This window comes from Dipodomys ordii, unplaced genomic scaffold (assembly GCF_000151885.1).
Source record: "Dipodomys ordii isolate 6190 unplaced genomic scaffold, Dord_2.0 Scaffold122, whole genome shotgun sequence".
Lineage (NCBI taxonomy): Eukaryota > Metazoa > Chordata > Mammalia > Rodentia > Heteromyidae > Dipodomys > Dipodomys ordii.
The window spans coordinates 4160309-4175306 of NW_012267338.1; the positions used below are offsets into that span (position 1 = coordinate 4160309).

At 33.8% G+C, this 14998-nt stretch overlaps 1 protein-coding gene across 1 annotated transcript in view; it reads left to right on the forward strand.

Moving 5' to 3' along the window:
- Positions 1-14363, forward strand: part of Ccser1 (coiled-coil serine-rich protein 1) — a 401729-nt gene extending 387366 nt beyond the window's left edge. The window contains exons 9-10 of the mRNA XM_013029707.1: positions 175-252; positions 14177-14363. Coding sequence (XP_012885161.1) covers positions 175-252; positions 14177-14236 — 138 coding nt within the window. The 3' untranslated portion in view covers positions 14237-14363. The remainder of the gene's footprint in view (positions 1-174; positions 253-14176) is intronic.
- The last annotated feature ends 635 nt before the right edge of the window (positions 14364-14998 follow it).

Here is a 14998-nt window from a genome sequence, read left to right on the forward strand (position 1 = left end):
TTGTGTAAATTGGGACAGTTAAGATCTAGAAAGCAAATATCTAATTTTTGAGCTGAGTTGAGAAGCATCCACAGGAAGAAGTTCATGAATTGCACACTAAGTGAATTCTAAACAATTTGGGACTATGAGTATAGGTGTTCATGACTCAGCAGCAATGTGATTCTTTTTTTTCAGGAAAAAGTCCAGCATCTACAGAAGGCATTTGCTTCAAGGGTGGATAAATCCACGCAGACTGAACTTCTAGGCTGTGATGTAAGTAGCCATGGAACACCATTTTTCTCTTCATTATTGGTATTCCTACCTCAACTGTTACTTCTGTATCTATTGAGCCCTTGCATTGATTTAAATAGGTTTTATTGGCTCATCATTTATCTTTTTCTCTTAAATACCCTCAAATACCTTCTAGAACTGAAAAAGATAATTGCACACACCACATAGCATACCAATGCCTTATTAATTTCTTTTTAAACCAACATTTGTAATACATTCGTTTGAACTAGCAAACTTTCAGACATGTGGAAGATACATAGGAGAATACCAAGACAGTTTGTTGTTTAGAAATACTATTTTATTTGCTAACAATTCCATAAAGTGATTATTTTTGCAGTCACCATGGGCCAAACCCATTATTTTTACCTACAGGCACACAAGAGGAAACACAGCTTTGCAGATGAATTTACAATAATATTTACAATAATATTGTAGCTCTTAGGCTTAAGTGCAGGCAATAGAAAGGAATTTAATTGGAAGTTAGTATTTTAGCTTCCTGTGAAATACTCACTGAACTGTCAAAATATGATAGTAAACATGTTTTAGTACAATTATTGCTTTTAGTAATACTAGAAGGTTTTTCAAAAACTGACATACTCATCTGTCTTTCTTTTTATTTAAATTTTTCTATCTATTTTTGAATGTAGGGGATGGTTTCAAACCAATTCTTTTTGTTTATTTATTTTTTGATTGTGAGAATGCCATTCATAGGGGTTACAATTATATGGGCAAGATAACGAGTACATTTCTTATCAAGCATTGTTGCCTCCTCTTTGTTTCCCCTTCCCATCCCTTCCCATCCTCCCCCCTCCCCACACCTGATCCTCTCCTTCCCTTACTTTTATGTTAAAAAATTGTGTGTGTGTGTGTGTGTGTGTGTGTGTGTGTGTGTGTGTGTGTGTCTGTGTCTGTGTGCACGAGCGCGCATGTGTGGGGACTGAGATTGGATATCCCAGCCTAAACTGTTTACCTAAGCTTTTTTGCTCAAGGGTAGTGCTCTGCTACTTGAGTGATAGTTCCATTTCTGTCTTATCTGTTGCTTAATTGAAGGTAAGAGTGTCATTGACTTTCTGGCTTCTGCTGGCTCTGAAGCAAGATAATCAGCTCTCAGCCTTCTGAGTAGCTAGGCTTAGAGGTGTGAGCCACCAGTGCTTATCCAGCCATACCCAACTTTTCTTAAATACAGCTATGAAATTTGCATTTGCTTTGGCTCATGACTTTAAGCTTTGTTCTGGGAAGAAAAGGTATGATTTTCTTCATTTTGAACCTAACTCAGTGATTATTCCTTCTGTATAAATATTTATCATTGTCATTGCTAGCACTTTGTTGACGAGAGGAAAAGAATACAGATAATTTCAAGGGTTCTGAAGAACTGTAGTGCAATGATAAGGCATGCTTATCTCCAAATCCTTATTAGATTAAATAACATAAAAGTAGATGCTATTTTTCTGTTGCCTTGCAAACTATATTAACATATTTAATATAGAACTACTTGCCTTCCTTTGAGAATTAGAAATAAGTCTTGAATTTTAGCAGAAATAATTTTAAATATTTATATAGTTTCTCTCTTTCTCTTTCTTTCTCTCTCTCCTCTTTCTTTCTTTCTCTTTCTATCTTTCTCTCCTTTCTGTCCTTCCTTTCTTCCTTTCTTCATTCGTTGTTTGTTCCTTCCTTCCTTTCCCCCTCCCTTTTCCTTCCCTCCCTCCCTCCCTCCTTCCCTCCCTCCCTCCCTCCCTCATTTCCTTCCTTCTTTCCTTCCTTCTTCCTTTCTTTCTTCCTTCCTTCCTTCCTTCCTTCCTTTCAACTTTTCCAACCTTACGGCTTGAACTCATGGACTGGGCACTGTCCCTGAGTTCTTCTGTTCAAGGCTAGTGCTCTACCACTTTGGGCTGAAGCATCTCTCATTTTTCTGGTAGTTAATTGGTGATAAGAGTCTCAAAGACTTTCCTGCCAGGGCTGGCTTCAAACTGTAATCCTCATATCACAGGCTCCCAGGAGGCTAGAATTACACACATGAGTCACCAGTGCCCTGCTTCTTTGTTGTTGTTGTTGTTGTTGTTGTTTTGATAGTACAGAGATTTCATTTCCAAGGGGCATTGCTTTTTCTAAACAGGAAACTTATCACTTGTGCCACCCATGGACCATTTTTGCATTGGGCATTTTCACGTTGAGGTCTCATTCTGAATTTGTGCAGGCCAGCCTGGACGGTGATCTTCTTCCTATTTGTACTTCCCTTCATTGCTTGATATGACAGACACACATGCTACTGTGTCTTGTATTGTGCATCCCCTATGATGATCAGTGTGCCACCCCAAGTCCAGCCATTGACTGAGATACCTGAGATATCTCATGAACTTTATGTCCTAACTGGCTTCAACCCTCCATCCACTCTCTGTACCTACCAAGAGACTCAGCCATTGTGCGTGGCTTATATAATTAAAAATTTTTAACAATTGCTAAAATCTATGTCTCATTAAAAAAATTCTATCATATTTGTTTTAATATATATCCCAGATAGCTAAATATCCTAAATATCAATATTCTATATCCCCGAATTCTAGTGTGATATATTAAACAATGTCAACATTTGTTTTTAAAAGGAATTCATTTTTATGATGTTTTCAGAGAATTTAATGATTCAGTATTTATCTCTTTTCAAGTTGTTTTTCCTGTTTAATTATTATTTTTATAAAGATTTATTTATATTTTTATTTTAATACTTTTATTGTAAAAATACTGTACAAAGGGCTTACAGGTACATGAGCAAGGTAATATGTACATTTTCTATGAAGCATTGTTACCTCCTCCTTTGTTTTTCCCCTACTATCCCTTCCCTCCCACCTCCACAACTACCCCCCCCCACACACATAAATTGTAAAGTTCGTTTTTCAGCATAGTGTCTTGTACATCTCATTGTTACAATGGGTCAACCTGTATCCTTATTTAAGCATTTTGTTTTTTCCCTTCCCCTGATGTTAAGCGATATGAACCCCAAGATAGGGACACAACTGTTTTTTTTTTTTGCTTTCTTGCTATTGTTTCTAACATATTTATAATGTACCATGTGATTTTTTTGTTTTTGTATATTCCTCTCCCACGGTATGACCCCTGCTTCCACTGTATTTGATGTCAGTGCCCTGAATCTTGTATATACACATCCTTAATTATTTTTTAAAAACATACCTATGTATATTGATTAGAATATATGTTTGATATATATTCTACAAGTAAGAACCTATGTATTTGTAAGTCTCTCAAGATGGACAGGTTTTCAATAAGATAATAAACACCAATCTCAACCAGGTTATATTCCAATATTGTAGCTTCATACCACCCAGGTGTAAGAAATAAATTTAGAATAACTGTATTTCAGAGTTCTCCATTTTAAGTAAATTAACTGAATGCCTGCATGGAAAAACTATTTGCTTACAATCACATGACCTTTGTGAGAGTCTGGGTTTTCATCAACAATACAAAGAAAGGGATTCTTAATACAAAGAAAGGGAAAAACATTTATGCATCTGGACTAAAATATTCCATTTCATTGCTTTTAAGGAAATGCTGTTTGGGAGACTGAATTTTAACTTGCTGAATGACTGAACATAAATATAAAATACCTGGCTTTTATGTAGCATTGTCAGATTTATGTAAGACTATCAGCAGCTGCTTGTAAGAATTGGTTACTGAGGAATGAATGGTACCTCTGGGGAAATAACCACACAATGAACAGTTAGGTCTTCAGACAAAGTTGCCTATAGCGTCCATTATAATTGCCTGTATGTACCTCTCAGTGTTCTTAATTCCTTACACCAATGCTATTGCATTTTGTCAATATGGAAATAAAAACCAACAACTTTTAAATGAAGCCATTGTTATAATCTTCATAAAAATCTTCTTTATTTCTAGTTTGTGCACATATGTGACACTGAAGACTAGTACAGTCTCTAGGACTGAATTAAGGTGAAGGAGTACCAACTTCTTAGTAAAGCGTCCTTGAATAATCTCATTATGTAAGTCTTTATTATGATTTTGGTCATTAACACTGAAAAATAATCTGTCATGAAGATTCCATGGTTCTTAGGTATATTCTAAGATATAACCATCATCAGTCAATAATAATTACTGACTACACATTGGAAACTTACAAAGGAAAATGGCCATTATGATAGTTTAAAATGCTTGGCTATTCTGCAGGGAAATGCAGAAGGAAAATATGTTAAGGGTGTTGTTTAAGGGTGCTAAGCTATATCTATTTGAAAGAATGTGATTCATCTATAATGTAATTTTTCATAGAACTTGGAAACATTGGCTATTATTTTTACTTTATATAATAAATAATTTAACACTCCTATGAATTAGGATAATTTATTATTGTTTAGGTATCTTCAGAAAATGCAGGTTGTAAATTTGAATTTTTATAAATGGTGTTCACACATATACAGTGGATGTTTGTGATTTGCAAATAATGTTTATCAGAAAGAAAAGTATCTTACAGAAATCATGCACCTTGTGAATAATTCTTATATTCATTTGTATTCTTCATAAAGCTGTCAATATCAGGAATAAATTGTTCTTTACAGATCATTCAAGATCAAGTTTCAGACATGTGAATGTTCAAATATATGAGATTGTAAGTCACCACTGATATAAACTTTATGAAGATATTGCTACACATTCTTTATTCAAAAGAAATTAGAATGTACGGAAAACACTAGCATATTGAAATCTATAAACATATACTACTGTAAATAAGTTTGAACGTTTGTAAAATATGCTACTCTACCCTGAATCGATTTATTAAGAGTCTTGAAGTCAATATGAGTGTGTGATGTATTTTGGCTTTTAATGCACCTTTTAAGAATTAAAAAAAAAAGAGACTCTCAGTGCAGGGTTATAATCACAATGGTTCTTGCAGTGAGGGATCAAAGAATAATTTTTTAGGTACCACCTATGTTATTAAGACAGAAGATGAATAGATATAGTCAAGAAACAATATTGCCCATTGTAAAATTACATTAAGAAGAGAAAATATTCTGTTCCCATCAGCTATATAGCACATATGAAAGAGCTTGAATTACTGCAAATTATAATTTGATTAAAGTATTTGAAAGCAAATAGCCAAACTATTCCAGTGAAATTTTTGTGCCACTGGCAGTAAGAAAATTAAGGTATTGTCTTTCAATTAAATCTCAAAGACAATCTTTAAACTTATTTTTATTATGTTGTATAGAAGAACTTGAAAAAAAAACAACAAATGTGAGAGACTTTTTTTTTTTCAGTAATGGGGCCTCAACTGTAGGCCTCGGTCGGTGCTGTTCCTTAGTTCTTCAACTCAAGACCAGCGCTCTACCACTTGAGCCACAGTGCCACTTCTGGCTTTTTCTGTACTGAGGAATTGAATCCAGAGCCTCATGCATGCAAGGCAAGCACTCTCCCGCTGAGCCACCTTCCCTACCCTGGGAGCGACTTTTAAATGTGAATTTTACTTTCAATTATTGCATGAACTTGACTCAGGCCATACATACAAGCTCTAAATTTCTCTTAGAGACAAATGTATTAAAGTTTTAAGAGATCCTAATTTTCATTAGCATGGGTTTTATAGTTATATTTAATAACATAGTATTAGACTTGCAAGGGTTTTGCTCACATTTTCTTTAGGAATTTTGAAGTTTTCCTTTGATTATTGAAAATTGCTCTATTTTTTGTCTGTTTTTGCTTTGTTTTGTTTTTGTTTTATATGTAACTGTCCTGGGGCTTGAAATCACTGCCTGAACTCTGACCTTTAGCTTTTTTTGTCTTTTTAACCCAAAGTAGGAACTCTGCTACTTGAGCCACAGGCTCAAGTAGTTCCGGCCTGCTGATGGTTAATTAGTGATGATGTTGACAGACTTTCTGACATGACCAAGACTGTCCTCGAGTTATAGTCCTCAGGGTAGCTAAGCTTACAGGTGGAATCAACCAATTTTAGGCTAAATTGCTGTAATACATGTGACATTTTGTTTATAATACTGTGTGAATCAGTTTGGCAATGATTGCTGTCCTACTGTATGCTCTTTAAATGTTTCAACCTACTTTCCAAATGGCCATATTTGCTTTATAAATGCAATTTTCTACCTCGATGTTAGGAGCTTCCTAATAGAACGTGCATTGTGAATACACAGATGGACCAGCTTCTCAGTGTAATTTCTATGTATTTTAAGTCTCTACTACTTTATTAAAGTTTGGCATAATTATGTACAGAGAGTTCTTCAGAATATGAGAATAGTTCATCATGTCTTATTCAGATTGGAAATAAGAATGATTAGTCTTTACTGTAATTGTTTTATTAGCTATTAGATAGAACAAGAGAGATTTTTGTGTTATGTTAATATGTCAGCCTATGGCATAAGCCCAATTCTAAGAACTGAATAACTATCAATGAGACTTTCTCATCCAGCTGCTAATAACCTGCAGTGCACAAAATCAATCTGTCTAGAAATCGTTCATTCCTGACAGCTTTCTTTTTTTCCTTTTCTGATTTTCTTTTCCCTATATATTTTTGTTGTAAAAATACTATACAGAGTGGTTACAGTTACATGAGTAGGGCAATGAATACATTTCTTATCAAGCATTGCTACCTCCTCCTTTGTTTTTCCCCTACCATCCCTTCCCTCCCAACCTTCCTAACTCCTCCCTCTCCCGCTCCCCCCCCCCAAATTGTAAAGTTCATTTACAACAGTTTCTTGTACATCTCACTGTTATAATGGGTCAACCTGTATCCTAATTTCAGCATTTTGTTATTTTCCTTCCCCTCCCCAAATTGTAAAAATACATATACAAGATGCAGGGCACCAGAATCAGATACAGTGAAAACAGGGGTTATACCATGGGGGAAGAACATACAAAGAAACAAAAGAATCACATAGTACTTTACAAGTACTTTAACAACAATAGCAAGAAAGAAAAAAAGTCCAAACACTTGTGTCCCTGTCCTGGAGTTCATTTTGCTTAACATCATCTTGTATGGTCACATGTACATAGCTTTTGACCTCTTTTGCCTGACAGCTTTCGTAAAGGCAGCACTTCTGATAGTGTTGTAGTATACCTTGGCATTTACTTGAAAAACTCACTTTCTTCCATATGTTTCATATATTGATATGAACTCATCACAGATATTTCTGTTGATATTTTTAAAATAAAAAAGCAGGTTTATAAGCAGAAATAGATATTATGAATTTTCGTTTGGGTCATAATTTTTATATTACATTAAAGATAACTTTTAGAGAAGCCTATTGATTAGAAACCTTAAAAGGAAAGGCAGTCATCTGTCATAAATGCTTCTATACGTGGTTTCCTAAGGACATTGATTGAACATCTATCTGCATTAAATCAGCCAATATTACTAGCTCTCTTCTAGGATCTTGCCCTTTTGCTGGGTAGTTGAGATATGGCTTTAACTGAATATGGAGCAAGCTTTGAAGCTGGTCAAGATTTACTGGCAGTAGATGATAAGCACAGCTAGTAACAAAATTATAAAATACATAAAAATATGCCAAATATAAGACTTGAAGGAAGTGAAATAAATGTCATGTTCAATTTTCCTTCCTTCCTTCCTTCCTTCCTCCCTTCCTCCCTCCCTCCCTTCCTTCCTTCCTTCCTTCCTTCCTTCCTTCCTTCCTTCCTTCCTTCCTTCCTTCCTTCCTTTTCCTTTTCCTTTTCCTTTTCCTTTTCCTTTTTATTTGTTGTGCTAGTAATAGAATTTGAACTCAGGACCTGAAAACTCTTCTTTGTTTTCCTTTCTTTGGGGGAGGGGGTGAACTCTTCTTTGTTTTCCTTTTTTGGGGGGAGGAGGAGACACTTCTTTGTTTTCTTTTTTTGGGGGGAGGGGAGGTGTTTGTTTTTTGGGGGGGAGGGGGAGGTGATTGTTTTTTGGGGGGAGGGGAGGTGTTTGTTTTTCTTAAGGCTGACACTCCGCCACTGAACCATTGCACCACTTCCGGCTTTTTGGTTGTGAATTGAAAATAAGAATCTCACAGGCTTGCTTTCCCTGACAGTTCTGAACCGACATCCTCAGGTGTTAGCCTCCTAAGTAGCTAGAATTGCAGGTGTGGATTATTAGGACTGGCTCACTTTTGAAAATAGATCTTTATAGTGTGTTTCTTACAGCTGGACCTAGGCCTCCTGTGTCATGTTCACATGGCACAGACAATGAGCAGAAAGCTGAGCAAAATGAATTCCAAAAGATAGCTTACACTAACCTTTAATTACTTATTTTCTTATTTGCATTCAAATTTCTTTGTTCTCTGTATACCCTTTTACCAGAGAAGGTGAAGTTGATTTATACACATAATTTGGTATCCATGGGGAATTGAGTTTAGGACCCCATGGATATCAAAACTCTAAGATGTTTGCATCTAACTTCCTGTGCACTTTATCCCTTATAATATCTAATAAAATTCAAATACTATGTGAATAGTTGTCATTTTGTTTAGGAAATAATAAGAAATGTCTGCATATTTTTATCAGAGACTATTTCCCCCAATTATTGTTGTTGGTTGACACTGAATATGTAGGACCCACAGATATGGAAATCTGACTACACCCAAACTTCACTGTGTGCCAACTCACTTCACATATCAGAAGATGTGACACTTACAGTATAGAAATACAAAGGTGCTAAATAATTAGTAAAAGGAAATAATAAATTAGCTACAAACGTCTAATATTGTAAAACTGAAATTTATAACATTTTTATGCATTCTTTGACTTTATTTGGAAAAAAATCATACAGGTATTTGTAGAGATTGCTATGTTGTGTTATTCCTCTGTTACTTTTTATATCTAACAATTACATCAAAATTATTACTTTGTTTCTGCTAGAACAAAGTACAGAAATGCAAACTAGCATAAACAACCTGTGGTTTTAAAATGTTTCAATGTTAGAGCTTAAATAATACCTTTAAATATTGAATTGAATACCTTATTCTAAAATCTTGACTATTTATCTAGGAGCCAATTTTCTCTAGAGTACTCTCAATTGTTTAATTCAGTAATGACCACAGAATTAGTATTAGTAATTAGAATTAGAATTAGTATCTAATAACTGATAACCTTTCTTAAAAGTAATTTGTGGTTAAAATCCTTTTGGGAAAATTAGCAAAGCCAGATGTTAACTAGGAAAGCTCTTCTAATTATTAAAATAGTCATTAAGATCAGACAATAAACGACCACATGGTGAGGACCATGGAGACTTTCAGGTCACAGTATCCTAAGTTTTAGTGAGAAATACAGGAAAAATATATTTGAAATCTATGTCACACAGAAGGTAACTACAATCCAGAGTAAAGTATTTTCTTTTCTCATCATGGCGCTTGAATTTAAGGCCTGGCCTCTGTCTCTGGGCTTTTTTGCTCAAGGGTAGTGTTCTACCAGTTTGAGCCACAGTGCCACTTCTACTTTCCTGGTGTTTAATTAGAAATGAAAGTTTCACAGACTTTCTTGCCTGGGCCGGCTTTGAACCATGGTCCTCAGATCTCAGCCTTCTGAGTAGTTCAGATTACAGGAGTGAGCCACCAGCACCTGACTGAGTAATTTAAATTTTGTGAGACTGACACACTACCACTACCTACTGTGCTAATGAGGCACCTCGTTGTGTACATTTTAAATTAGCAACACAAAAATTTAAAGTGTCTCCCCACAAAATAAGGCTAAATCATGATGTGGTGGACAGGCTAATATTTACTTAGCTAAACTTAAACATTCCACCCTGTATACTTGTATTACATCCTATCTCCCACATGTATATACAATTATGAATTTTCCATAAAAATTCATAGTAGCTCTAGAACTTTTAAATCTTCAAATGATTGTATGAGGGTATTACAGTTAGCATGTCCATGTATTTATGTGTATATTACATCTTAATCAGAGGTACCCCGTCCGTCTTTCCCCCATTTCCGTCCCTTCTGCAAGGCATAGTACATTAAGGTACAAATGTATATTCAGCATTGGTACTGTATTTGTCCTCCATTTTGTTAAATAGGCTAATATACATAAAATGTTTTGTAAAGCTCAAAGTAAAAATTACTAATATATTTGCCAAAATTACATTCATTCCATGATGGTATCTGTAAGAGAAGAACTAGATCCAGGAAAGGACATTTCTCCCAGCCTAACTCTACTTTCTCAGTCATATAAATTGTAATTTCTATAGGAAATCTAAAATTAAGTCAAAAGTATTCTGCTCTGTATTTGACAACATTAAAATTCTTTTGGGGGGCATCTAGTATGCTAAATGGCATCACATAACAGGGAGTCCCTTCTGAAGGGATTTTTGCTACCTTTGGAAGAAAACACAATGTATAAACTTAGTGTTATCTCTCAATGTCTAGTTATAGTATATAATGTAACTATAACTTAATTATAGTACATTCTGCAATTATGTGCTAATTATAATAGCATGTATGAAATTAAGTGTTTATACTTCGCATACTTGTTTCACGTAAATATTAATTAGTTTATTTAAAAGTATTGTTCCCTTTGATGTTGTCTAGAATGGAAAGCACCTGCAAAGGCAAATTTGTCTTTGAACAAAGAAACATAGCCTGCAAATACACAAGTCGAGTGACACATAAACAGCTATTGTGACATAGGTACAAAAAAACCCCAGTTTAATTTGCTATATTGTTCTTATCGTAGATGCTGGCATGAGACATGAGTCTATTAATTGGGTGCAAAGAATGAGAATTAATGGAAATTATATCTTGCACTATTATAAAATTTAAATTTTTATTTAAATTGGGATGCTATTAAACCAGATTTATATAGCTATAGCTATATAAACCAGATTTATACAGCCCAGCTTCATAATACTTAGCATAAATTGATTTTTAAATGATTTCTTTTAAATTTAACTCCTAGGAGCATTATTTTTCAGCAGGCAGAAATTATAAGACTATAAATACATTCTGCTTTTGTAGGCAGCACTGGGACTTGAACTCCGGGCCTCATGATCTGGCTTGACTTGTTGCTCAAGGCTAATGCTCTAGGAATTGAGCCTCATTTCTACTTATGACTATAACTATATAAGTTCTTAATCAGTAATGGTAACAATTTTGTCATAGAAAATGTGACTGTATTTTGTCTCTTACACACCAGATTATGGTGTGTCTCTGTTTTGTGCTGGTTGGGCCTTTGTTTCACTAGGCTATCAAATTTAATTGCTAAAATTGGTTCATATTTTCCCTTCAGTTTTCTTATTTAATCTGCTATTCTCTCTGATAACTCGAATTTGGTTTAGACACAAGAAGCGGGTAATGCTGCCCGGTCCTAACCTTGTTAGTACTTTTGATACATCAAAAACTTTTCAAGACACTTTTTGTGCTATGGGCTTGAATATTACTAGTTTACTCTCCACTAGTAGAAACACTGAAATTTTAGAGGCATTCAAATATATAGCGTGATATTTTTCAAAATAAAGATATAAAATTATTTTATAACTGTTAACTAATTGTAGCCATAAAGAGCAAAAGTATGTGTCTTTATACCAAACCAGCAAATGATACAGATCTTCAGAATGTTATATTAGAAAGTTTTCTAAAAGTGAGCCTCATGTATCCTTACTTTCATACTATATAAAATAACACTTCCAGGAAATTATACTCCTCAGTCATGCCACATTGTTAATATGCTAATGTGAATTTTAACTTTGTGAAGCTGAGTTAATAGAGAGAAAATTTACAACAAAAGGGTGTCATTTGAAATTCATAGTACTTAAAGAGGCAAACTTCTATTTATGTCAGAATTACCTCAAATTTATCATTATTTTCTGGATTTTGTTTGTAAATGAGTTCGTAGGCCTGGCTTTAATGAATCAAATGTAAGGTCTAGTCAAATACAGTTATTTCTTGAACGAAAAAGATACAGCATTTTCTTTTCTGTTAAAAAATACAACAGGAATATGGATGGAGTTGTACATTTTCTGAATCTAAGAAAGGACTAATGTAGAACTGGAGCCATCATTTTTTTCTACTTTTTTTATTATAAGAAATGCAGTATGTTCAAATAATGCTGCTTAGAAACCTGTTTTTAATTAATGAGATCATTATAAACATTATTGAATCTGAAAGGATTAACTATTCTTCTTTATGGATATATTAGTAATATTACTCACTGCTGTGCCTGGTAAAACATTGACACTAAAAGGGATTTATGTAAATTAAGAACGTATGCAAAAATTGGTTGGTGTGAATGTGTATATTATTTTCTATACTTTTGAACATTTTCCCTCCTCCTTATTTTTTGCCAATCTTAAGTGGAGGACCACTGAGTTGTTTATAAATCATGAAATTATGGGTTTAGCATTTCAGGCATAATGAATATCGTTCTTGGAAATAATAGAAAGCGTGCTTTTACTTCAGAGTAGAAATGACTGATTATCGCAGACAGTGACCATTCACAAATGGTCATTGGATGTATCTCATGTGCTATTCTGGATTCAAGAAACATAGTGACATCCTCCAAAACTAAACCCTGGATTATGCCTTCAAGCAATGACATGTATTTGAGAGGCATTTGAGAAAGCTTGAATAGAAATTGCTGCTAGATGAAATGAAAACCTTATAGCACAGATAGAGATCATTACCCAGAGAGAGAGCCACATGGAGAGAGACAGACAGACAACAGACAGACTAACCAAAACAGTGGTGCAAAAAGTCCCAGAATGTACTATATATTTTAATGTAGTCTATCTACTTCTTTGGGTGAGACTACATCTCTAAAAATACACACAAAATTACTAAAGTAATCATCAATGGTTGGTAGCAATGTACATTTTTTCTTTCTTTCTGTTTCCCTTTTGTCACATTTTAAAAGAGCATAAATACCTGTGATTTAATGAAATATACTATCAATATTGAAGTATATTATTTAAAAAGCTATAGTGGCTGGAGTGAATTTGAAGGAATGGTTGTAAACAGTGTTTGTTTCCTCCTGCAGAGTTTCCTCAATACAAGATAAAACCACCTGGAAATCTCAGAGGAAACAAACATATTTCACACTTTAAAAATAATTATTACAAATAGACATTCAACTTCAGAGCGCTTTCTCCTAATGTGACAATATATTGAGTGTATTACACTTTACAGCTCAAGAGTATTGATTTATTTTATATCGGATTTTCCTAATTGGTGCCATCTCAAAAGTGGTCGATAGAATTATTGAAGTTATCATTGCCACGTGAAGTAGTCAGGTAGAGCCATTTGTTCTCATTAATTGATCTTTCCTTGCAGCCCTCGTGTTTTTTGAGCCAAAATGACACACAAATATAGGGGTTTTACATCTTTCCTCTATACAGTAAATTCTATGTTCATTATAAACCTTAATGGAGATAGAAATGTTAGAATTACAGATTTTAGCGACATCCATGTTTCTTACCACTTAGAGTTGCAACAAGGTTTATTGATTTAAAGATTGTAATAATCATTACTATAGATTTTGCTGTGTTTAGGACTTTGGTAATGACTATGGCTTAGAAGAGAGTTTCAGAAGAAGTTTCAGAAAAGCTATGTGACCTTTATTTATTATTAGATTTCTTACAATGTGCCACTGAAGAAAAAACCTACAGAGTTAAATTAAAGCAATATTAGTGGGTCTATATATAAAACCAAAGATATGATAAAGGTTTCTAATTAATCTCCTTTTATTTTAAAATATTCAGGAATCTAGAATGTTTGACTAGACACAAGGAATCTGTAAGCATTACTGATATGAATATACTTTATAAATATTAATAGCAATTTTGACTTAGAGAAATCATAAATAGAACCATTCTATTTCTGAGCATTTTGAGTGTTTAAGCATTTAAATCTTCATTTTACTTTTCATTTCATTTTATTAATTTGTCATTCATTTTTTTCTTCTTTTCAAGGCCCTGTGGAATCCTACATGCACTGAAGGTTTATTTAAACCAGTATATATTTCAAGCTAGTTCAAATAATTATTTGATCCTAAGAAACGCACCTTTGACCCATCACATGTTAAATACTGAGTAAATTCTATCATTCCACATGTGAACAATTTCTCAGAATATGTAATAAAAAAGTTCTAATTCCAAATGTCCATACATTTTTCATTCATAAACAATTACACATTATTGATGGAAATTCAACTAACATATATCTGATTTATTCTTATTGTGTTAAAAATAAACTTTTCTTTAAATTTTCTCTCTATATGCAAATATTCTAAAATGTAATATTCCACGTGGCAGCAAGTATTGTTTGTTCAAACCTTTTCGTTCATTTCATTCGTCTTTCTGGTGGTAGTCTTCATTTTTTTTCATGTCATTTTTATGTAAGTTTGAGAATAATCATTTCTTTCATCTTAGTTGGACAGTTTCTAGAAACTGGAGAAGTTGTCCACAATCTCTTTTCTCTTGCACGAGAACCAAAAGATGAAAACAGTATGCTTCCAAATGAAATAAATACTGAAATCTTTTTCAAGCTGCAGAATGTAAAAAGAAAAATCCCAATATTACTTATTAGTTGAAAAATGTTTATTGATAATGGATCTCATATTGAAGAATGTTTATGAATATGTCATGAAAGGGAGCTTGTATGCTGGACTTGACATTGCTCCCTATTTTCTGTGTGTCTTCTGTTTATTACCTTTCTATTATAGCTCAGTTTAATTTTCAAATGCTGGGGTGGCTACAAGTCACTTCCAAAGTTGTAGTTTATGACAAGGATAA